Source organism: Hipposideros armiger, unplaced genomic scaffold (genome assembly GCF_001890085.2).
Source record: "Hipposideros armiger isolate ML-2016 unplaced genomic scaffold, ASM189008v1 scaffold_275, whole genome shotgun sequence".
Lineage (NCBI taxonomy): Eukaryota > Metazoa > Chordata > Mammalia > Chiroptera > Hipposideridae > Hipposideros > Hipposideros armiger.
Genome location: NW_017731625.1, coordinates 1,148,694 through 1,172,007, shown reverse-complemented (window position 1 = coordinate 1,172,007; position 23,314 = coordinate 1,148,694). Strand labels below are relative to the sequence as shown.

At 54.6% G+C, this 23,314-nt stretch overlaps 1 protein-coding gene across 1 annotated transcript; it reads left to right on the top strand.

Annotated features, from left to right (window-relative positions):
* Positions 1 to 1,649: 1,649 nt before the first annotated feature.
* ATP8B3 (ATPase phospholipid transporting 8B3) lies at positions 1,650 to 23,314 on the top strand. The gene is made up of 28 exons (XM_019657179.1): positions 1,650 to 1,701; positions 3,179 to 3,237; positions 3,702 to 3,793; positions 4,763 to 4,876; positions 5,731 to 5,829; positions 6,177 to 6,238; positions 6,801 to 6,873; positions 6,996 to 7,066; positions 7,509 to 7,591; positions 8,663 to 8,821; positions 9,291 to 9,379; positions 9,953 to 10,143; positions 10,249 to 10,457; positions 11,488 to 11,516; positions 11,611 to 11,767; positions 12,206 to 12,394; positions 12,474 to 12,586; positions 14,379 to 14,543; positions 14,663 to 14,774; positions 15,672 to 15,747; positions 15,950 to 16,067; positions 16,337 to 16,718; positions 16,802 to 17,025; positions 19,716 to 19,799; positions 20,450 to 20,689; positions 20,860 to 20,998; positions 21,189 to 21,316; positions 22,449 to 23,314. The coding sequence occupies exons 2-28, from the start codon at positions 3,189 to 3,191 to the stop codon at positions 23,250 to 23,252; spliced, it is 4,251 nt and encodes a 1,416-aa protein (XP_019512724.1). The 5' UTR covers positions 1,650 to 1,701; positions 3,179 to 3,188; the 3' UTR covers positions 23,253 to 23,314.

The following is a 23,314-nucleotide window of genomic DNA, read 5'->3' as shown; positions in this document are numbered from 1 at the left end:
TTTGGTAAATGAGTTGTTTTTTAAATATGTGGTGCCTGTGGCTTCACAGAAGCCCCCAGTCTGTGTTGTGTCTGCACCCCCTCCTCAGGGCACAATGAGGGAGGGGAAGCGGTGGGCAGTTGGGGGAGGAGCTCCCCAGCTCAGGAAGGTATGCATGCTTTCAGCTTGCCAAATCTGCTGCCCCTTGAAGACCAAAACCCATTTCTTGCCTCCTGGGAAGATCCTGTTCCCTCTGTTACCTACCCCACGGGGGAAAATTGGGTCCCCTGACCCACTCTGCACAGCTGCACCCAGCAAGGTCTCTTCTAAAGGCTATTAGGACAGTTTGTTCAAGCCCCACCCCGAGGTTCTTTTCATTAACCATTGAGTTGGATCAACATTTGTTGAGTGAATGAATGAACGGGGAGGTTTACTTAGTACCTCCAGAGGCCAAGCAGAATGTGCAGACCAGCTTCCAAAGAAATTTGAGTAGGAGGTTGCTGCTGTGATGAGGGAGGTGGGATCCTGTGTGCAGTCATCACTCTGAGACCCACTCATTCATTCAACATCTACTTAATAGGTGATGCTTTGGTGCCTCAGAGATCCCAGCCCCAGAGGAGACTAGGGCACAGTCAGACATAGGCTGGGCCACAGGGAGGGATCCCAAGGCTGGGGGGAAAGGGTGGGGAAAGTGCCCAGGGCCCACTGCCTTCCTAATTTCCAGACTTCAGTAGGTTCCTAAAAGTGAAAATATGAAAAACGCAGCTTAATCATTTCCCTTATGCCCCCCAAGTTTGCCCCTCCCCCTGAGCCCTCATTCTCAGGGGGGACCCTAACTTTAATAGCCCCTTCTACACTCCAGCCCTTGCTCTAGCTTCCCCCATCTCTGGTTGGAGGCAGTCCCAGCCTCACCTCTGTCTCTCACCCCCATCACCTCCTTAAGGAAGGTTCCCCCCAAGAGCCCTGGCTGCAGGCGGGGCGGGCACACACCGGGACAGAGCCCTGTGGGCTTCCTCCTGGCGTTAGGAAGGTCTCGGTGGCTTTAACGGCCTCTCCCAGCCCAGCGCCCAGCACTGCAACGGCGCATAGCAGATGTGGAAACCCAGGCACGCAGCTCAGACTCAAGCCTAGGCAGGTACCTGCGGTTACCTACCTGTGCGTCCTTCCTCCTCTCTTGGCCCTAGATGGGCCCTGCCCAACCTCGGCTGGCTCCAATCCACCCCTCCTGGGCCCAGCCTTACAAGGTCCCGTCCCTAATGAAAGGCCCCTTAATACCCCGGCGCTATTAAGACGCCCTCATCCCGCTCCGCTATGCGACGCCCGGGCCACTGGCCCACCGCAGCCCCAGACCGCCCCCACCCTAACACCCTTCCACCCCTGGATCTTGGCTCGCGCCTACATGGCCACCACTCCAGAGACCCTCCCAGGCTCTGCTCTGCCCTGGCCCCGCCCCTACCCTGGCCTTCTCTGAAAGGCCCCGCCTCTACCGTGCCCCCGCCTTCTTTCATGGCCCCACCCACAGCCCCGCCCTAAACCTTCACTGGCCCCGCCCTCGGCTTCGGCCTCAGCCACGCCCTTCAGCCCCTCACCGCCCCGCGCCAACGCTCGCACCGCCCGTTTCAGACCCGTTGGCACTGGGCTAACAACTACACCACGTCCGCCACCCTGGACGCCCGCGGACCTCCCCAGGCAGCTCGACGCTGCCCACCCCTCCTCTAGCAGGTGAGCGGCAGCGCTGCCGCTGCTGTGCGTCTCCGGGCGCCCGGACACCCTCTCTGAGGGAGAAAGGGCAGGAGGTCGCTGCAGCAGCGCAGGGGGATCCCTTAGCGGTTCGCGCGGGGCGGGGTCCGGAGGGGTGTGGACCCGGATCTCCCGGTCCAGGGAGGCTCCGGGGTACTGGACCTCGAACCCTGCGCCCTGCGGCTGGGGCTTCCGGGGGCTAATGGGGCGCTCTAATGAGCTGAGTGGGATTGAGGAGGGGGCAAGCAGAAGGGGTATCTTGCGGTCCCAGATATATTTTGGGTGAATTTTGGTCATTCCAGCACCTCTCCAATCCCATCTGCTCTGCCCCCGGTCTCCTTGGGTTCTGGGTCTCACTGGCTAAGCCTCACTCACTCTGAGCCTCACTTCTCTTCGTCTGATGAATGGGCATGGGACCTGTTCAGGTTCCCAGAAGCATCAGAGCAGGCCCTGAACCAGGTCCTCGCTTATGGGCCCTGGGGACACCCATGACTCAAATACCAGCTGTCCCTGCCCTGGCAAGTTCCCAGTTCAGCAGGCGACTCAGACAGGGAAAGAAGCAGAGAGAGGGTAATGAGACCTGGAATGGGGGACACCCCAGTCAGAGGGGGAGCCCAGAGGAGGCGCTTGAAGAAGCTGGGGCCGTCTGAGATGTATAAGCTGAGACCAGAAGGGTGAGAAAGCAGTGACCAGGCATGTGGGAAGGGTGCTCTAGGTAAAGGGAATAGCCCCAGCAAGGGCTTGGAGAGGACAGAGTTGATGAGTGCTAGGGGGTGGGGGATCAATTTGGGAGCTGCTGAGGGCCCCCTGGTGAGACTCAAATTCCTGGCAATTGAAGGAGTGATCATCAACTAGCCAGCGGGGAGGTTCCAGGCTTTGTGGAAGGTCTGGTGTCTGCCTCCATCATGGTTAACTGCCCTGAGACCATATGAGACCTCTCAGAGCAACCTGGTCCTCCTATATACCCTTTGAGATATAACGTATAACCCTGGGGCCCCATGTAGGCAGTCAACCAACACTGATTGATCCCCTTACTGAGGTGGGCATTATGTACCATCTGGAGATTGGGGCAGGAGGGGGCAGTAGGGCTACCAGGAGGAGGTAAGTGTGGCCATCCCAGGAGAGGCGATGGTGGCCTGCACCAAGGGCGGCCCTGGGGGTGGGCAGCAGCAGATATAGAATCTTTCTTCCTGGGGAACCAGCTGTAATGGGAGGTGAGGCAGGCAACCTCAGCATGCTAGGTGGGGGACTAGTGGACATGGAGCTGTTGCAGGATTGGGGATCAGCTGGGGCCTCAGATACCCAGGGAAGAACACACAGCCAGTGTCTGGAACTTCAGAGCCAGGGGAGGGACCATCCAATGTACGTGGGAGGTGACATTTTGGAGCAGGCAGAGTAATGGACAAAGTCTGGCAAGGGCAGGACTGCTGGTGTGACCTTGGGCTCCTCTCCGCAACAGCCCCACCACCATGGGCAGTCTGGCCTACCGTGAGGACCTTGAGGAGGAGAAGAACTCAGGTGCATGTTCTGGGGCCAAGCGTGGGGTGCGGGGTCCGCAGAGGAAGCCAATGGGCATTGTAGAATGTGGTGGCTGAAATGTGGGGACTGGGGAGCAGGGGTTCTTACTGGGTTACAAATAGTCCCAAACCCCATGACTGAATGCTAGACTTAGGAATCAGGGGCTGCAGACCTGAAATACCTGTGCTGGGCATGCAGCCTCGCACACCTTGAAGCCTGGCACCAGGCCTTAGTTTACCTACTTTCTGTAGAAGGAATGGGCATGAATGGATCTCCCAGGGCCTGTCCTCTGAGCCTAGGGACTGGCCCTGGGTGGCATTTGTTTACCAGCTCCCACACCGCAGGCCGTGAGCTGGGCGTCCCCAGCGCCTGGGTCCCCTTGGGGCCCATTTGCCCTCCTCTGGGGTGTCGTTAGGTGGTGTTCGTCTGTGCCCCATGTGACATCCCGCTCTTTCTGGCTTCAGCATTTACCTGGGAGGTAAAGGCCAACAACCGGGCCTACAACAACCAGTTCAAGGAGAAGGCCTTCCTGTGTTGGAAGAGGAAGAAGTACAAGGTGGGCAAACCCAGCCCCACTGCCCTCCCCTCTCTCCTCTCACCCAGCCTCCCTGCCCCCCAATTTCAATCATGAACTTAGGTGCTGGGGTTCCTGTCTCATTAGCCCCACTCCAGTCAAATTAAAATCAGTTAATATGGGGCCGGCCAAGTGGCGCAATGGTTAAGAACTGGCTTGGGACGCCAGAGGGCCCCGGTTCGGATCCCACATATGAGGGCCAGTGACACTGCCCTCTACAGCTAAGATGCTGAACAACAGCTCAACCTGGAGCTGGGCTGCCATGAGTCGCCGGCGACGGCGTAGGCTGCAGCCCCTGTGGCAGTGGGTTGCCATGGGCTACTGTATGTAACCAGCAGCCAGCATGAGCAGCCAGCAGCCGCAGTGAGTGGCCGTCCAGACACCAGCGACTGATGTGCCTCACCTGGGAAGAGCGCAATGATGGTGCCTACTTGGGCCAGTGAAGCAACATTCTCCACAACTAGACTGAAGAACAAAACGACAGCAACTTGTCTGTTCCCCTTCCCCGATTCCCCAACGCTGTTCCCTTCCCCAATTCCCCAATAAAATCTTAAAAAAAAAATCAGTTAATACAAAACCTTAAAAGTACTGTGTTCATCAGGCTCAGCCTAAAATCCCCTTACATGTGCCTCACTTGGAAAATACTGGGGTCACAGCCATGCTCGATGAGCCTTTGCACCAGTAGGGGATCAATTAATGCTGGCTCAAGGCTTTGTACTCAGCAGGCACTCAGTAAATGCTGGCCTGAGGGCCTTGCATTCAGGGGGTGCTCAGTATAGCTGCCTTAAGGTCTTGGATCCAGTAGGTAGTTAATGCTGGCTTGAGGTTTTGCATTCAGTGGGTGCTCAATTATTGCTGGTTGTGGCCAGAAGGTATGGTGAGGACAGGTGGGGTGGGGCAGGCAGTAGGACCCCGACCTGGGCAGCACCCTCACACTGGCTCTCATTCCAGGGCAACATCATCCACACGGCCAAGTACAACTTCTTCTCCTTCCTGCCCTTGAACCTGTATGAGCAGTTTCACCACATGTCCAACCTCTACTTCCTTTTTATCATCATCCTCCAGGTGGGGTGGGGTGGGGTGGGGGCAGCCCCAAGGGTCAGTGTCTGTGCACACACCATTCCTTTGCCTGCTCAAGTCACCTCTTCCAGGAAGCCCTCCCTGACCACCCTCATCACATGGCTCTGCAGACACACAGTGGTTTTAATGTGTTTGTCTGTGTGGTTTGGGGTCAGTGTCCAGCTCCTCACACACTGGGCGTGCCCTCATGGCTGCATTTTCACGCCCAGCCCAGGGCCTGGCACACAGGAGGTGCTCAATATATGTTAAATGATGAAGGTGCTTAGGTGACTCCCCAGGTCTGAGGAGGGCACAGCCACTCCCCAGGAGGGATGGCCTCAGCCACACAACCCCCTGTGCTTTTATCCATCCATCCAATAAACATTGAGCACCTACTGCATGCAGGTCCTGTGTTGGACACTGGGGACCCGGCAGTGGCCCTGATACCCACTGTCATTAAATCACATAGTGGGTACCAGTGATGGCAATGGGATCCTCCCCTCCCCTAAGGTAGGTCTGGGGCTCACTTGGTGCTAAGGCTTGAAGGGTGACTGGAAGGGTTACAAGGAGGGAACAGTCTAACCAAGGCTCTGAGGAAGGAACAAGCTTAGAGTTGGTAGGGCTTCCTGGAGGAGGTGACACCGGAGCTGGCATAGAAGGAAAATGAGTTTGCTAGAGAGAGGTTCTGGGCAGGGAGAAGAACTAGAGAGGCAGTTGTCCCAAGGTTTGTGGGGGGAGGTGGCTGGCCCCGGGCCCAGGTGGTTGGAAGGTGGGATACAGGATGCCAAGTTGAGGGGCTGGATAAGAAGGCATGGGGAAGTGGTTGAGGGGCATCCGGGATGACCCACCCTCCATATCAGGGCATCCCCGATATCTCCACGCTGCCCTGGTTCACCCTCTTCACCCCGCTTGTCTGCCTCCTTGTCATCCGGGGCACCCGAAACCTGGTGGATGACATCGTAAGTGGGGTTGGGGGGCATGTGGGGAGGGGATGGGGAGCAGGGCAGGGTCATTGTCTGCTGCCACAAGGGACAGGTGCCCCATGGCTCTTTGGTCCTGTCATCTTGGTGGCTACATCTTGGTGGAGTCTTCCTTTCTTCTGCTGTCGACAGCAGTTATCTCAGCAGTCCCACCCCACCCCACCCCAGGGATCCATGCATGGACAGAGGTGGGCTCACTAGGAGGGCCACCTATGTGATCTGGAACTGTGCTCTGCACCTGGGCTTTCACCAGGACAGTGTGGGGGTGGGGAGGGAGCATGGCTGGGAGCGTGGCCACCCCTCTGACCCACCTTCTATTGATTCAGGGGCGACACAGGAGTGACAAGACTGTCAACAATAGACCCTGCCAGATTCTGGTGGGGAAGAGGTGAGGCTTTCTCCGTGTGTATGTGTGTGTGGGGGGGGTGGAGGGGGTCCATCCCGAGGAAGGGGTCTCCAGTACAGCCTGGGAGGTATGGAGGGGTGAGGTCATGTTAGGAAGGGATGCCCAGCAGAGTGCCTGGAACATTTCATGCCCACTGGACATCCTGGTTGAGTCTGACAAGGGAGGGCACAAGCAGCATTTATTAGACACCTGCTGTCTACCAGGCCTGGAGTGGGCCCTATGATGGGCTGAGAACCAGATTGTTAACCCTTGCAGGTCTGAGAGTTCAGCTGAAGGGGGAGGCAGGGAAGGTCTGAAGGGCTTGGATACAGAACAAGGAGGAGGGGTTGGTGTCAGGGAAGGCTGGACTTCCCGCATGGGCTAAGCCTGCCCCTCCCACAGGTGGGCATGCAGGGAAGCAAAGCACCACAGAGCCATTTGCAACCCCTGCCTCACCCTATTCTTCTAGCTGGGGGTGGGGGGACTAGAAGGGGGCTGGGAGATCCAGAGCTGGGTCTGGTTGGGGTCCCCTCTCAAGCCTGCTACCCCTCTCTGCCCCCCACAGCTTCCTGAGGAAAAAATGGAAGAACCTGCATGTGGGGGATCTCGTCTGTCTGCACAAAGACAATATGGTCCCGGTGAGCTGCTGTCAGCCTGGCCTGGAACTCCTTGCTCCTGGGGGAGGTCTGCCTTCTTGCTTGTTTTCCTCCTGCCTTCCACAATGCTATTTCTTTCCTCCCACCTGTCCTCCTCACCCCAGGCTGACATACTGTTGCTGGCCAGCACAGAACCCAACAGCTTGTGCTACGTGGAGACAGCTGACATAGATGGGTGAGGCTCGGGTCATCACTAGGGGTTTAGGAGCCTGGGCACCAGCGAGACCTTCCTCAACAGTTACAAAAGGTGGCTCCTCAAGCCCTCTTGGATATTTAGGTCATTTGTCCTGGGAGCATTTATGGGGCACCCACAGGCTGGCAAGGGCAATAACAAACCAAATGAAGGGATCCACATTCTTTGCATCAATATTTCTGGAGGCCCTACAGTGAACCAAGTGCAGCCACCCTGAAAGCAAGAAGGGTTAGGCCTCAGTCATTTTTCAAATATCCTATGTGACCTTGGGCAAGGCCCTCTCTCTCTCTGGGTCTCAGCCTCCTGATTGGAAGCTGGTGCATAGTAGGGGCTTGGCAAAAATGTTTGAGTGACTCTGGAAGGGATGCCTTGCCAGGGCGCTATCTGTCCCCACCTCTCACCTCACTCCCCTTCTCATTACCAGGGAAACAAACTTGAAGTTCAGGCAGGCCCTGATGGTCACCCATAACGAGCTGACCAGTATAAGGAAGATGGCTTCCTTCCAAGGTGAGATGGTAGTCTATCAGCCTCATCTGGGCCTCCTTCTGTCCCTCTGTGCAGTAGGTGTAAAAGTTCCCCACCTCACTGGGTTTTGGGGATGTCGATTGGATATACTAGGAGTGCTGGGGTTGGGATAGCCTTTAACAGGCCGGCTTATCCCAGGCCTGTTTCATGTGCCCTGAATCCATGTAACAGTTGGGGTGTTTTTGTTATTGTTACAAAACATGCTGCACTATTTTGTCAGGCATTACATTTTATTTTTAAAATATGATCACATTAAAGCAGGTGTTTTTGGTTGTTTAATCAATAAGGCAGCCTGTGTGCACAGGGACAGGGAACTGATCCACCCCTGCAATTTCTTATTTTCCACCTGGAAAGTGAGACATTTCACACCTGTGGGTACAGTTACTATTTCCTGTGGCCAAGCAAGGGAATCCATTATTATTTTTTTCCTGTCTTGTTGTAAAGGCAAGTTACTCTAATTGGTACCGGAGCAGAATCTTTCTCTCGAACCACAGCCCCTTTACTCTGACATCCACGCACTGGTTGCATGTGTATTCATGATATCTGGGGAAAGACCTGCTTTATCCAGAGGGCCAGGCACTGTGTGCCAGGTGCTGGGCTGGGCCCCAGGGTTCCCAGTATGATTGGGACGAGGCTGGCACCTCCTCTCACAGAACTCACAGACATTCATGACACCACCAGCAGGAAAAAATGTCAACATCTCAGGATTGTAACCATGAAGAAGGGGGCTTGGTAGGGGGGCCTGATAAGGCTGAAGGATCAGGAGGGCTTCCCTGAGGAGGTATGAGTTCTGGCATAGGGAACAGCATGCACAAAGGCCCTGAGGCTGGACAGAGCCAGCTTTGGAGTATCCAGGAAGAAGCTATATGGTGGCAGAGGAGGGCAGCTGGTGAAGGTGCCAGCAAGGTAAGTTTCGGGAAGTGTGGGACCCATGAGGGTGACTGGAGCCAGAGGGTGACAGAAAGTTCCCCACACTCTTCCCCACCCTGCACTGGAGAGAAGTTTCCGAGGCCATCCATGCCCTGGGCTACCTGACTTCCTGGTCACCCACAGGCAAGGTTGTGTGTGAGGAACCAAACAGCCGAATGCACCACTTTGTGGGGTGCCTGGCGTGGGATGGTAAGAAATACTCCCTGGATATCAGCAACATCCTCCTACGTGGCTACAAGATCCGAAACACAGACACCTGCTATGGAATGGTCATCTATGCTGGTACAGCCACTCAGGGCTTCTGTAGCATGAGCTGTCCTGGGGTGGGGTGGGGGCAGGGGGCAGTGAGAACACTGAAGTCATTGGCAAGAAGTCACAAGGCCAGGCCTGGTTGCTGCATGTCTGCTGCCATTAGATGCGGGGCTCCTGGCATGGCTTCTGTGAACCCTGAGTTCTAAAACTATGGACATGGACATGTTAAGCCAGCACCTTTGCTTGCCTGGAAAAAGGGGGGTGCTTGTATGTAGATGGAAGGATGGGTAGCTGGGCAGGTGGATGGATGGGTGGGTGGATGGATGGACGGATGGGAGAGGTTAGATGGGTGGGTGGGTGGGTGGGTGGATGGGTGGATGGATGGACGGATGGATGAGTGGATGGATGGATGGGTGGATGGATGGATCGATGGGTGGGTAGATGGATGGATGGACAGTGGATGGATGAATGGATGGGCGGGTGGATACAAACTCTGCAGGTTTTGACACAAAGATCATGAGGAACTGTGGCAAGATCCATCTGAAGAGAACCAAGATAGACTGCCTGATGAACAGGCTGGTGGTCTTGGTGAGCAGCCCAGAGCCCCTGCCCTGGGGTGGGGGGACACAAAGGAGGGGAGAGGCAAAGGGCCCCTCTTCTCAGACAGAAGCTCCAGCTGTCATTTTCCAGGCCTCAGTTTCCCTCCTCTGCAAAATGTGCAACCTGGTCCTCCAGACAGGTCTGTGGGTCAGAGAATCTTTTCTTACAATCATGATTTTAAAAAAAAAATCTTTGTAAAATAAATTTTGATCCTGACATTTTTTCCAAACCCACAGGAGATAATAAAATGCTCATTTACCCTCCATGGACATTTAATAATTCTTCTTTTTGCCTAACTTTATCTTTTTTAAAATCTACCATATAATTTAAAAAATAGCAGTCATAAACCCCAGCAAAACCACTGCAAGTTGCCCTCCTCTTGGGACTGCCAACCACCTCCACCCCTAGCCCTCCTCCTCTGTCCTAATGGCAGAGCTGGGGTGGGGGGCTTCCCAACTCTGTGTTTGTCCTTTCATACTGAGTGTGTCCCTGCTGGTGAGTCCCTGGGGTGCGTTGGTGTTGCCCTGGGTTCCTGCACACACTCCACCATCTCCTATGCAGATCTTCATGTCGCTGGTGCTGATCTCCACGGCCTTGACCTTGGGCTTCTGGTACAAGGTGACAGAATTCAAGGCCAAGCACCACTATGTGTCCAAGATACACGTGTACAGTGTGGCCACCGAGTCCTTCTTCGTCTTTTGGGGATTTCTCATCCTACTCAGTGTCATGGTGCCCATGGCCATGTTTATCATGTGAGTCGGGGGGGGCGGTGAGGGTGGCCTCCCCACCCACTCCTCAGCTGGGAGAAGCGGAAGCTAGGGGTGGCGGGCCAGATGTGACCCATCATGCATTTGCAGAGCCGAATTCATCTACCTGGGCAACAGCATCTTCATCAACTGGGATGGGCAGATGTACTATGAGCCCCAGGACATGCCCGCCAAGGCCCGCAACACCAGCCTCAGTGACCAGCTGGGCCAGGTGGAGTATATTTTCTCAGACAAGACGGGCACACTCACAGAGAACATCATGACCTTCAAGAAATGCTGCATCAACGGCATCGTCTACGGTGGGGGCCAGCCCCAGCGCGTCCCTTCCCCACAGGGCCACCCAGCAAGGACTCACTTTTGGGTACAGGAGGACCCCTGGGAGGCTGAGACCCCATGGAGACCTGAGCGGGCCGCAGGGATATGTGACCTGCCCCACACTCGGCCCTATCCACAGCACTCCCACCCAGATCTGAGCCGCAGAACCACAGCCAAAGACATCAACTGGTTTAGGGGTCAGCAGGCTTTTCCTGTCAAGGGCCAGCAAGTCAGTATGTTTCCCCAGCCACACTGTCTCTGGAGACTCAGCCTTTGTCCTAGGAAAGCAGCCACTGCATGTGGACGCTGAGCTTCAAATTTCATAGCATTGTCACATGTCACGAGACAATATTTTTTCAATTTCCCTTCAGCCAATTAGAAATGTAAAAGGCCTTAGATCTCAGGCCACACAAAAGCTGGCAGTAGCACAGGGCGTAGTTTGCCGAATCCCTGGTCTAGTTTATATTGTAACTAAGATACATTTAGAGTGAGATCTCACAGAGGACCCAGATGGGTTATAATTGGGTGTAGTGGGCAGTCACCAGTATGAGAAATGGATATGCCACCTGACCCTCAACCAGGGTCTGAAGGGTGGGTGATAAGGAGCGGTGGCATCTGTGGCGAGTGGCATCAATTCCAGGCTGGGTCCTCTCATGTTTCTAGAAGCACTCTGGGCCCAGGTTTTTATGTGAAATCACCTAATTTTTCAAAGCAGGCAGCCGTGTCTGAGTTTTAAAAAACACCACAAACAGATCAAACAAGATGCCTTCTATGGGACCAAGTCCCACTCAAGGCTGCCCTTCTGAGGTCTCTCAGGAGACGTGGTCCCATCTTTCTCTCCTTTGTGCAGAAGGCAAAAGTGGGCAGGGTCCTTGGTTGCTTGGATGTCAGGTCCAGGCCTGGCTTGTCTGGCTGCACCCAGTGATCCTAGGAAGCCTGAGATTAGGGGGTGGGGGGCTGCAGGACCGCAAGTGGTCCTGGGGAGCCGAGGCCTGAAGCATGGTCTTTCCACAGGCCCAGACGAGGAGGAGGCCCTATATAAAGTGAGTGCTGGCCACCCTGCAGCTCTGGATGTTGGGGGTCCAGGCAGTGACCCAGCCAGAGCCGGCTTGCCCACCACCCCCACCCCCCTTGCAGGAGAACCCCTACCTGTGGAACAGATTTGCTGATGGGAAGCTGCTTTTCCACAATGCGAGGCTCCTGAGCACCGTGCTGGGCAAAAATGATAGGATGGTGCAGGAGTTCTGGCGCCTGCTGGCCATCTGCCACACCGTGATGGTGCAAGAGAAAGACAGTGAGAGCCTGTGCTTGGGTGGCTCCTGAGGTGGTCTCTGGCCTTAGAGATTGTCTAGCCCAACCCCCAGGGCTCCTGTCATCTGGCTTAGAGGGTGCTCAGGCCCTAGCCCCAAGTCCCACCTCTACTGGACCTACAGGGTGTCCAGGCCTAGGACTTGAGATTTGTTACTGAGCCAGGAGGCAAAGGTCTTCTAGACTGGGACCCAAGTGCCCACCTTTTTTTATTGAGCTTAGAGGTTGTACTGGCCCAAGAGACCATTGTCTTGTCAATATCTAGTGAGTGCCCACTAGATATAGGGGAGTGTCCATTTTCTCCCCTGGGCTACAGAGATGGAAGCAGGACCTGCCACAGATGGGTGGTGGGTCCCCAAAAGATGGCAGGCTCTCAGTGAATGTGCCCCTACTCTCTACACTCCTGTGTTCCCTCCCCTACCAGACCAGCTGTTATATGAGGCGGCTTCCCCTGATGAGGAGGCACTAGTCACAGCAGCCCGGAATTTCGGCTATGTGTTCCTGGCACGCACTCAGGACAGCATCACGGTGATGGAGTTGGGGAAGGAACGAGTGTACCAGGTCTTGGCCATGATGGATTTCAACAGCATCCGAAAGCGGATGTCTGTGCTGGGTGAGCACCCGTGGCCCCAGGATGGAGGTGGGCAAGGAGGAGAGCGCTCGTGTGGGCAGCCAGGCCTCTCCCTCCACAGTCCGCAGCCCCGAGGGCTCCATCTACCTCTACACCAAAGGCGCTGACACTGTCATCTTTGATCGCTTGTACAACAAAGGCTTGACAGAGTGTACCACGGAGGAGGCCTTGGCTGTGAGTTCCTGTGGGAAAGGAGGAAGGGCAGAGGGGGAGGGAGAGGAAGGCAGAGGAGGAGAGTGTGCAGAGAAATGGCCTCAGGTACCCAGGGTGATCATGTGTAGTTGGCCAGGCTGTGTATTGCACAAAGCCCTTCCCCTGCTACACACACACACACACACACACACACACACACACACACACACACACACACACACAGAGGCAAGGAGGTACTGAACTCCAAGCTACACCCACCCACAGGGTATGTCTTTTTCTAAGTCACACAAGGACACTTAGTGGTTGGACTTTGGCCCTGGATTTCACCCACCTGTCCCAGCCATGCCTGGGTTCCAGGACATGTTCAGCCTCCCTGCCCCAAATCTTTCATCTTCTTGGGTGTAGCCTGAACTCCTCAGCCAAGCTTTTGAAGCTATGTCTTTATTTTTCCTGCTGGCCTCTCTAGACTGGTCTCTGCTTGTCCCTGGGGGGTTCCCCAGGACCCCAGTGTCTGACTTGCAGTTTTCTCCATGCTCAGATGATGCCCCAGTACCTTTGCACATATTGTTCCCTCTGTTTGCATTCCTTCTTCCAGTTTGTCACTCAGGATGTTTTGGTCCTCAGGGCTCTGCCATGAGGTCCCCACCTCCAGGGAGACTTTCTTGCCTGACCCTAACATGGGGCTGATATGTCACACCAGGCTCCCCTTCTCTGGCCCAATCCTGACCCTGTGGGGCTTCCCCAAGGGCTTTGCTGAGCCCCCAGCATCACCTAGCCTATGGGCCAGTGAAGATGTTTGTGCAAAGAATGTCCTGTGCCCCTCACTTGGGACCTCTCAGAGTGCCCTGCTCTGACAGGAGGGGCAGTCAGAGACAGGCAGCTGATCTCTGACTAAGAACTGGGGAAGTGTAGTCAGAACAATGACCCAGAGCCCAGGCACCCAGCAAGATGGCTTGGCTCGACCATCCCATTGAACAGAGGAGTAAACTGAGGCACAAGAGGAGCAAAGGCCTGTCTGGAGCTCCTGGTTGCCAGGGAACCTCCAGTCAAGAATGAAAGCGGGGGCCGGGCGAGTGGCTCAGTTGGTTAAGAGCTCGCTCAAGAGTTTGAGCTCTGAGCAACAGCGGTTCGATTCCCGGCCCGAGCTGAGCAGCCACTGAGCTGCCAACAGGTGGCAGGATGGCTCAGCTAAAAAAATAAAGAATGAAAGCGAGACCTGGGCACTAGGGCAGAAAGCCTGGCTGGGGTGGGGGGAAAGTAAGAGGGAAGTAAGGAGCCATGATGGGTACCTTCCTTGGAGCTACACAGCCCCCAGTGTGTCCCTGGGGAGAGTGAGCTCAGTTTCTTCCTGGGGGGCTGGAGACAGGGTCCTTCAGGATTCTTCCTGTTCCCTCCCCATCCCCAGAGCCCCTTAAAATCTGAGGCAGAGTGTGGGGTACAGACATTCCTAAGCCCAGGGGTCATAGGGAGGGGTCCAGTGCTATAGGAACCCTGGCTGGGGAGGGGTCTGGCAGGGCCGCGCTGAGAGGGTCTTCAGAGATAGTTAGAAATTGCCGCACAGAGCATAGGGACGGTGTTCCTGGTAGGGTCACAGCAGTGCAAAGGTCTGGAGGAAGAATAGAACTGGGCCTCTGATGGGGGTGCTGAGACAGAGCAGTTGGGGAGCAGGGCGGCACATGATCCCAGTTTCTCTGGTGAGGACAGACCATAAATGGAGGGCAAGGTTCAGGAAACCCAGGCAGAGGGAGAGGGGCTGGGAGGAGTGCCTGGGGAGTCAGGGTAGTTTGTGACAGTGTGCTCGGCCGGCCCCCAGTCCTTTGCTCAGCAGACCCTGCGCACACTGTGCCTGGCCTACAAGAAAGTGGATGAGGACTCTTACGAGGAATGGCACCATCGGCACCAGGAGGCCAGCATCCTGCTTCAGAACCGGACCCATGCCCTACACCAAGTGTACGACGAGATGGAGCAGAACCTCCAGGTGGGCACAGGAGGGGGTGGGCCCCAGCACCGCAGCTCCAGCCCGGCAGGTCCCAGATCCCCCACTCTGCCAGGGTAGCCGAGTCCCTGTTCAGTCTGTTCCCTGCCCCTTACCCCCAGCTTCTGGGAGCCACAGCCATTGAGGACAAGCTCCAGGATGGGGTCCTTGAAACAATCCAGTGTCTCAAGCAAGGGAACATCAAAGTGTGGGTACTCACAGGGGACAAGCAAGGTGGGTCCTGGGGCGTCTGCCCCCAGCAGGGAGAGAAGGGAGACTGGTGGGAGAGATCTCATATGTGCACGGGGCACCACTCTCAACTTGTCCCACTTGTCTGGGTTCAGCATCACCCCCCAACTTTGTCCCTGGGAAGAAAGAAACGGAAACAATTAAAACTGCTGGGGTCCCCAGGGCACCTCCTTCAGGCTGGTGGCACTGTGCCGAGCATTTGCAGAGTGTTTGGCCCTCACGACAGCACCACCAGTTGGGGCCCTTATTACCCTGTGTGATAGATGGGCCCAGCTGGGCTCAGAACCTCAGGGCACCTGATGGAGGTTTCCCAGCCACTTAGGGGTAAAGCTGGCATGGAACCTCAAGTCCTGTGGCCCTGGAGCATGATGCTCCCCACCCCCAACACCCTCATGGGTTCTCCAGGGCACCACTGGGCTTGGGTGCCAGCAAGGCCACATTAACATTTCTGTGTGCACAGAGCACACACAAAATATTTAAAATGACATTTTACAACTATGTTAGTATAAAGACAAGTGCTCAGGTTGGATTATATTTACTTTTTTTCCTCCTGATTTAAAAGAAATTAAATCATTTTTGTGAGTTCCTGAAAGTGTCCGTGGTATGTCTAGACATGGTATGTCTAATGGCCCCTTGGCCCTGGCCCCAGACCCACCTCCGTCTAGCAGCCACTTTCCAGCCAGCAGGCATGCAGGCAGGCCCCTTTGCTCAGAGCTACAGCCAAAAGTCTCAGGGCTGACTCTCATTGACCGGCCTGGGCCACATGCCTTCCTCAGAACCAATTGCTGTACCCACAGCATGCTGCTGTGATTGGCCTATGGCCGGGTGGGTGTGGCCCCCAGGTAGGGGGCCACTGAGGTGCTAAGTGGGGCTGGTTTGCAGAGACAGCAGTGAACATCGGCTTTGCTTGCCAGCTGCTCTCCGAGGACATGATCATTCTGGAGGAGAAGGAGATAGTGTGAGGAGGGGGTGTGGGAGCAGATGAGCTGGTGGGGGCACGGTGGGGGGGGCACCCATGCTTCAGATGTGGTTCCTGGGGTCTGCAGAATGTCCTTGGCCTCCAGCTGGTTGGACTCCCAGAGGGGAACTAAGGCACAGCAGGGAAGGGGATAGAAGGAAGTTGTGCCTGGTGTGGCTGAGCCCCAGCTGGATCCCCACAGTCAAATCCTGGATGCTTACTGGGAGAACAACAAAAACCTGCTGAGTGGCAAGGGCTATCTGAAGAACAGGTTCCTGTCACAGATCAAGATAGCCATGGTCATTAACGGGGAGTTTCTGGTCAGTGTCAGCTCTGGGCTGACCTCCGGTGGGCCCCTGGCACTTGGGAGGGGCTGGGAGGAGCAGCAGGCAGGGGGTGGGAGTGAACTGTTAGAAAAGCCAAGGAATGCCATGCTGAGAGATGGTTTTCAGAGGGATGCGGTCAAGTCCAGCCTAGGGTTGGGACAGAAGTCAGGAGGGGTGGTCAGTTTAGAGAGTTGATGGAGGGGCGGTGGAAGGGTGCAGGCAGAGTGATGCACCCCCTTCCCCCCACCCTCCCTGCTGGCCAGGACCAGCTGCTGCTGTCCCTGCGCAAGGAGCCCCGGGCACTAGTGCAAAATGTGAACGCGGACATGGAGTCCTGGCAGGAGCCGGAGGAGCAGAAGACAAACTTCCTACAGACCAGGCGCATCTCTCTGATGTGGCAGACGCTTGGGACCCAGCTGAGGAACACAGGGCTGGGGTCGCAGAGCAAGTACTCCGACATCCACGAGAGCCCCGAGGTGCAGCAGGAGCGGGCCTTTGTGGAACTGGCCTTGCAGTGCCATGCGGTCATCTGCTGCCGGGTCACGCCCAAGCAGAAAGCCTTGATTGTGGCACTGGTCAAGCAATACCAGGACGTGGTGACCCTGGCCATCGGCGATGGCGCCAACGATGTCAACATGATCAAGAGTGGGTGGAGGGCACCAGGCCTGGGGGAGGTGTACGGAGAGCTGGGGCTGGCCCCAGGCTGATGGGCTGTGTGTCCCCTGCAGCTGCGGACATCGGTGTGGGCCTGGCGGGCCAGGAGGGCATGCAGGCTGTGCTGAACAGTGACTATGTGCTGGCCCAGTTCTGCTTCCTGAGGCGGCTGCTGCTGGTGCACGGGCGCTGGTCCTACATGCGCGTCTGCAAGTTCCTGCACTACTTTGTCTACAAGACGCTGGCAAGCATGATGGTCCAGATCTGGTTTGCTTTCTACAGTGGCTTTACTGCCCAGGTGAGCTGCAGGGAACTGCCCTTTGGGGTGTTCTGGGGGTGCTGTGTCCTCCCCCTGGCCTCCAGGAGGGTAGCAGGCGCATTGACACCCTGGTGTCCTCATGAGGCAGACTTTGCCTGAGGTCACAGACAACACAACCTTTTCTGTGGCTGCATTCATAGAGATATAGAGTCCAGATAAAGGGAGGGTATGGTTCCTGCCCAGCTCTGTGCCAGACATTTTCAGGGCTATTTGGCAAATTTGAGCTTTGAAGCCAGGGCAGACCTCCAAAGGCACATCCTTCTAGCGGGGAGGAGGAGAGCGTGAACCCCAGAGAAGATAGGACTGTGGGGGCTGGGTCCCTGACACCACAACTCTTGACATTATCACGGTGAACACTAGATGTGCTCCTTGCAGCCCTAGAAAAGTCATAGGGTGGTGATGTTTTTATTTTTATTTCTAGATATTTTATTCCTTTAGATGCTGCTGTACATGAGATTGTTTTCTTAATTCCCTTTGGGGGTGTTTATTGCTGGTGTGTAGAAACACAGCTGTTTGTGAGTGTCAATCTGTGCCCTGCAAGTTTGTTGAATTTCTTTATTTTTTTTTAAAGATTTTATTGGGGAATTGGGGAAGGGAACAGTGTTGGGGAATTGGGGAAGGGGAACATTGTGTTTTTCCAGGACCCATCAGCTCCCAGTCAAATTGTTGTCCTTCAATCTTAGTTGTGGAGGGTGCAAGCTCAGATCCAAGTTCAGTCACTGCTTTCAATCTAGTTGCAGTTGGGGGGGGCGGGCGCAGCCCACAATCCAATGTGGGAGTTGAACCGGCAACCTTGTTGTTAAGAGCACGCGCTCTAACCAACTGAGCCATCTGGCTGCCCCGTTGAATTTCTTTATTGGTTCTAGGAACTTTCCTGTGAATCCTTTGGAATTTCCTGCATGTCATCTGCAAACAGAGATAGTCTTCCTTCTCCTTTCCAATTTAGTTGCCTTTTACTTCCTTTCCTTACTAATTGCACTGGCTAGAACCCCCAGTGCAGTGTTGAACAGTGATGGTGAAGGCTGGCATCCTTGTCTTGGTCCAGATCTTAGTGGGACAGCATTTAGTCTTTCTACATTTGTTAACTGGAATTCTTCTGTAGGCAGAATCATCCCTTTCCCCCCCGCCCCATTTGTTTATGCCATTGTTTACTTTGATCAGTATGGACTCATATATATTTATTTTATTGTATATTTTGTTGCTCTAGTTGCCTTGATTTGTCCTTTTGACCTGTGCCTGCTCTTCCCTGAGCACACCTTCACTTCCTGGTGCTACAAGGAGTTCCAGGTTCATTTTTTTATTTCCCTTCCCCAACCTTGGAATTGGCTGTTCCCATAGAAGCCCTGTTTTTTTTTCATTACAGAATGGTAGTTAGACACCAAAAGGTAAGTGCTTATTGCCCCTGGTGTGCTTTTTCCCTCTCAGTAGACAGAGCTAGGAGATGTGCACTGACAGATGCACTGTCTCTGTCTCTATTTATATTTCTATATCTGTGTCTAGCCATCTGCCTATCTTGTGTACATTAAAAACTATGAGTTCACACTGATACCTCTGATTCCAGTCCCAAAGAACATGGCTCAGCTTAGCCTTTTCCAGGTACTCATTTATTACTCTTTTCTCCAGCAGTGAGAAACTTGATTCTTGTAAGATTCTTGATTGTCATGTATTTTTGCTCAATCCCATAATGCACATAAAATGGTTTTTGGAACTGAAACCCATATCCTTTTAACTGGACTGTATTCATGCATCAGGAACAAAGTTGGGCTACTTGTCCATAGGGTCTCTTCCAACTCTTTTAACCATCAGTGACTCCCTAAATCTAAAATGACCAAAAAACACGTTATCTAGCCATTTTTCCTCCTGTAGCTCTTTATTGAAGCCATCCAATTAAAACAAAGACTGGGGCCAGCCGAATGGCTCAGTTGGTTAAGAGTTGGCTTGGGAGAGAGAGAGCTCTGAGCAACAGGGCTGCCAGTTCAGATCCCACATGGGCCAGTGACGCTGCGCCCTCTACAGCTAAGATGGTGAACAACAGCTCGACCTGGAGCTGGGCTGCTGTGAGTCGCCGGCGACAGTGTAGGCTGCAGTGGGGCTGCGGTGGGCTGCCGTGAGCTACCGTGAGTGGCCGGCAGCCAGCGCGAGCAGCTGGCAGCTGATGAGAACTGCCGTGAGCCGCCATGAGCCACCATGAGTGGCTGTCCAATAGCTGGCGACTGACTGCCTTAGCCAGGAAGAGCACAATGATCACAATACCAACATGGGCCAGTGAAGCAACGTCCTCCACAACTAGACTGAAGAACCAAAGGACAGCAACTTGTCTGTTCCCTTCCCCCCGATTCCCCAATGCTGTTCCCTCCCCCAATTCCCTAATAAAACCTTTAAAAAAATAAAAAATAAATAAAACAAAGACTGAAAAATGCTGTTTTAAAAGAATAGGACCATGCTGCTTCTTCTCTGCCTTTTATCTTCCAGCTTTTATCAAGTCTCACTTAACCCAACCCTTGTCTTAGCCTCAACCTTGATTATAATGTGACTTTCTGAGAATACTCCCCAGGTGCTGAGGCAGCTTGGGTGGGTCTCCTTAGGTAAAGATGCATTTCCATTTCTGGCAATTTGGCATCTAAAGGCTGACCACTAACTGCATCTCCCCTTCCTCCTCCCCTCCCCAGCCTCTGTATGAAGGCTGGTTCCTGGCGTTCTACAACCTGCTATACACCACCCTCCCGGTTCTCTATATTGGGCTCTTCGAGCAGGTGAGCCGTGGGGGACTGGCCTCCTTGTTCCCTGTAGATGCTCTTGTCTCTGCCCTACCATTGCCCCCTGGGGACCTGGGGTGGAGTGGGGACGGGGTTGGGAGACAATTAGTTCCTGGAATTCAGTTCAGCACCTTACTCCCTGCCCTTTTCCGTGTGACTGTTTCCACCAGAGCCCAGCCTGATGGCCGTGTCAGTGGGTGGAGCTCTCTTGCCCAGCTACCCACACCCTTTTGTGGGACCTCCAAATCCCAGTCCCATTGTCTGCTCATTTGTACAATGGCGGGGAAGGGATCAGAAGAGATGGTTCTCTTGTTTACACCACCCCCATCCTCCAGAGGCCCTGGCTAAGTAACCTGGACTAGGGCCATCCCATAGAACTTTCCAGATGATGGAAGTGTCCCACACCTTCGCTGCCCAGACAGAAGCCACCAGCCACGGGTGTCTAATGATGAGCACTTGAGGTGTGGCTGGTGTGGCCTGAGGAATGAGATTTTACTTTTTTTTTTTAAAGTTTTTAAATTGTAAAATACTAATAACAAAATGTGCCACCTCAACCATTCTCACGTGCATAGTTCATGCACACCAAGAACAGCCCAGCACATGACCATGGCTATGCAACCAACCTCCAGAATTCACCTCTCCCCCAGGACGTGAGTGCCGAGCAGAGCCTGGAGTTGCCTGAGCTGTACATCGCCGGCCAGAAGGACCAGCTCTTCAACTACTGGGTCTTCCTCCAAGCCATCGCCCATGGCACGGCTACCTCTCTGATCAACTTCTTCATGACTCTATGGATCAGCCACGACACAGCTGGGCCACTCAGCTTCAGTGACTATCAGTCTTTCTCTGTGGTTGTGGGCCTCTCATGCCTGCTGTCCATCACCATAGAGGTAGGCGGGGCTGCTGCCTGCCCTATCCCTGGAGGGGGGCGCCTCCAACATAGGTCACAGAAGTCTCACCACCTGGTGACCCTGCCTGGGAGGCCGTGGCAGGTGCCCTTCGTGGAACCTGGGGGCTTGACCGCACCACACCCCACGCTTAACCCTCCCTCCCCATTCAGGCCATCCTCATCATCAAGTACTGGACGGTCCTGTTTGTGCTGGCCATTTTCTTCAGCCTCTGCTTATACGTGGTCACAACTTGGGCCAGCCAGAGCTTCCAGCTCTTCATAATCTCACCCAAGACCTTCCCATTTCTGTGTGAGCTCCCAGCCGGAGACAAGGCAGCCAGCCCTGGAGATGGGTGGGACCTGTGTCTTCAGGGAATTTGCACAAAGGCATCCTGGGGGTGAAGGGTGGGGAAGAGGGTAGGGTGTCAGGAGGAGGGGGCACTGAGCAGACCCTGGGGAGCTCCACCCCAGGCTGGGCCGTGACCCTATCCTGTCGCCAGATGCTGACCGCAATGTGATGTTCCACCCTTCCATCCTGCTGGTGGTCCTGCTGAATGTGTCATTGAACACCCTGCCCATACTGGCCTTGCGTATCATTTACCAAGCCCTCAAGAAGCCATGTCCCAAGGTGAGGAAGGCTGGGATGTGAGGGCTACAAATTCCCAGGACCCCAGCAGGTGCTGGGAACAAGAACTCAAAGGAGATGTGAGGCTGAGGGGAGGGGGCAGGGACCCAGTGCCCTCAGTGGGGCCAAATAACAGGCCCCAGGACCCCAGGGGGAAACCATCCTTCCTGAGATGAAGGAGGCTAGTCTGGTTCCAGTGCCAGCGTTGTGAGATTTTCACCATAAGTTGTCTAAGACTTGGGGGTTGAGAGGACGGAAACGACCTAGAAATGGTTTAGGCAAAGGGGGAGCTTAGAAATACCCCAAGTGTCCATGGACGGATGATGGCCCATCCACACACTGGAATATTACCCAGCCATCAAAGGAAAGGACTCTGACACCTGCTACAGCATGGATGGACCCTGAGGACATGACGCTCAGTGACATAAGCCAGTCACAGAGTGACGTTGTGTGATCCCACTCACAGGAGATCCCCAGAGGAGTCAGATTCATAGAGAAGGAAGTAGATGGTGGTGCCAGGGGCTGGGGGAGGGGAGGGGAGTGAGTGTTTAATGGAGACAGAGTATCAGTTTGGGAAGATGGAAAGTTCTGGAGATGGGTGATGGGGGGTGGTTGCACAACAATGTAAATGCACTTAATGCCACTGAGCTGTGTGCACTTAAAAATGGTTAAAATGGTCAATTTTAAGTTATGTCTATTTTACCACAATGAAAAAAGGTGAAGGGGACTTACTGGTTCAGGCGACCAAAACCTAGAAGGACTGGTTGCAGCTGGAAGGGACTACAGAATTGACTGGAATACTGGACCAAGTTATGGCCACAAACCTCTGTCACATTCTGCCACACAGGCTGGATACATGGCTGCCACATCGTTAACCTCTCCTGGCTTTGCCACCTGAGGGCACTTAAGGCACTTGGTGGCTGGTCCAGAGTCAAGTCTCAGTGAAGGACTGTGATTCACTCATCCAAAGTCAGGTCCCAGGGAGGACTCTGGTTGAGTCAACTGGATAGGGAAGAGTCTGGCCAGTAAATGGTGGCCAAGGGCTCTGAATGGCCCCCACTTGGAGCAGGTGACCTGAGAGCAATCAGCACTATGTGGGAGCCTGATAACCCTTGCTCGCTCCTTTGCTCTGCAGGAGAAGAAGGAAACCCCAACTGAGGGGATCATCACCGTGGAGCTTCCGCCTTACCTACAACGGGCATCATGTGCCCGGCGTTCCAGCTATGCTTTCTCCCACCGGGAGGGCTATGCAGACCTCATCACACAGGGCACAATTCTTCGGAGGTCACCAGGGGTCAACGGCAACACGCTGCCTGATCACAGGATCCTATCTGATGAAGAATTGGACCTGAGCATCAAGGAGTCACCCTGGTACCACAGGAAGATGTCGTTCCTGGGGAAGAAGAGGCATCAGCACCGGGGGAAGGTGTCCTCCGAGGACATGCAGGCTGCCTCCATGGTTAGCTCCTCCTTGACTGTGGAGGGGCAATTCTCTTTCACCAAAAACGTGGCTGCCTCCACGAATTGGCAATCCAGGTCTTCCCGTGAGAAGTTGCCAATGAAGCAGGCAAGGCCATATTCTCATCCTGGTAGTCTGCCAGCAACCAAGGAAAGGCCACCATCACCCAGAGAAAGCCAGCTGCCACTTTCTGAGAGCCGGCCACTGCCTTTGAGTCAGTCATCTTTACAAAGCCAGCCAGCATCTCTGGAGGAGAAGACTACCTTTTGGAAGATGTCGCTGCTGTCCCATAAGAGTTGGCCATACATCTGGCAAAAGGAGCCCCAGCCCCACCAGCAGGGGACGGCACCACTTCCCAATGAGACCCACACTCCTGTGGTGGAAATTCTGCCACCAAGTAGGGGAGACTCATCCACAAGTCAGCAGCTGATGGAGGTGGAGCCCTCACCCGCAGAGAGGCAGCCATCACCCATGGAGTGACTGCCAGTGTCTGGCGGGAACCAAGTTCCACCTATTCTGATGGGACAGCCACCTCTGTCTCG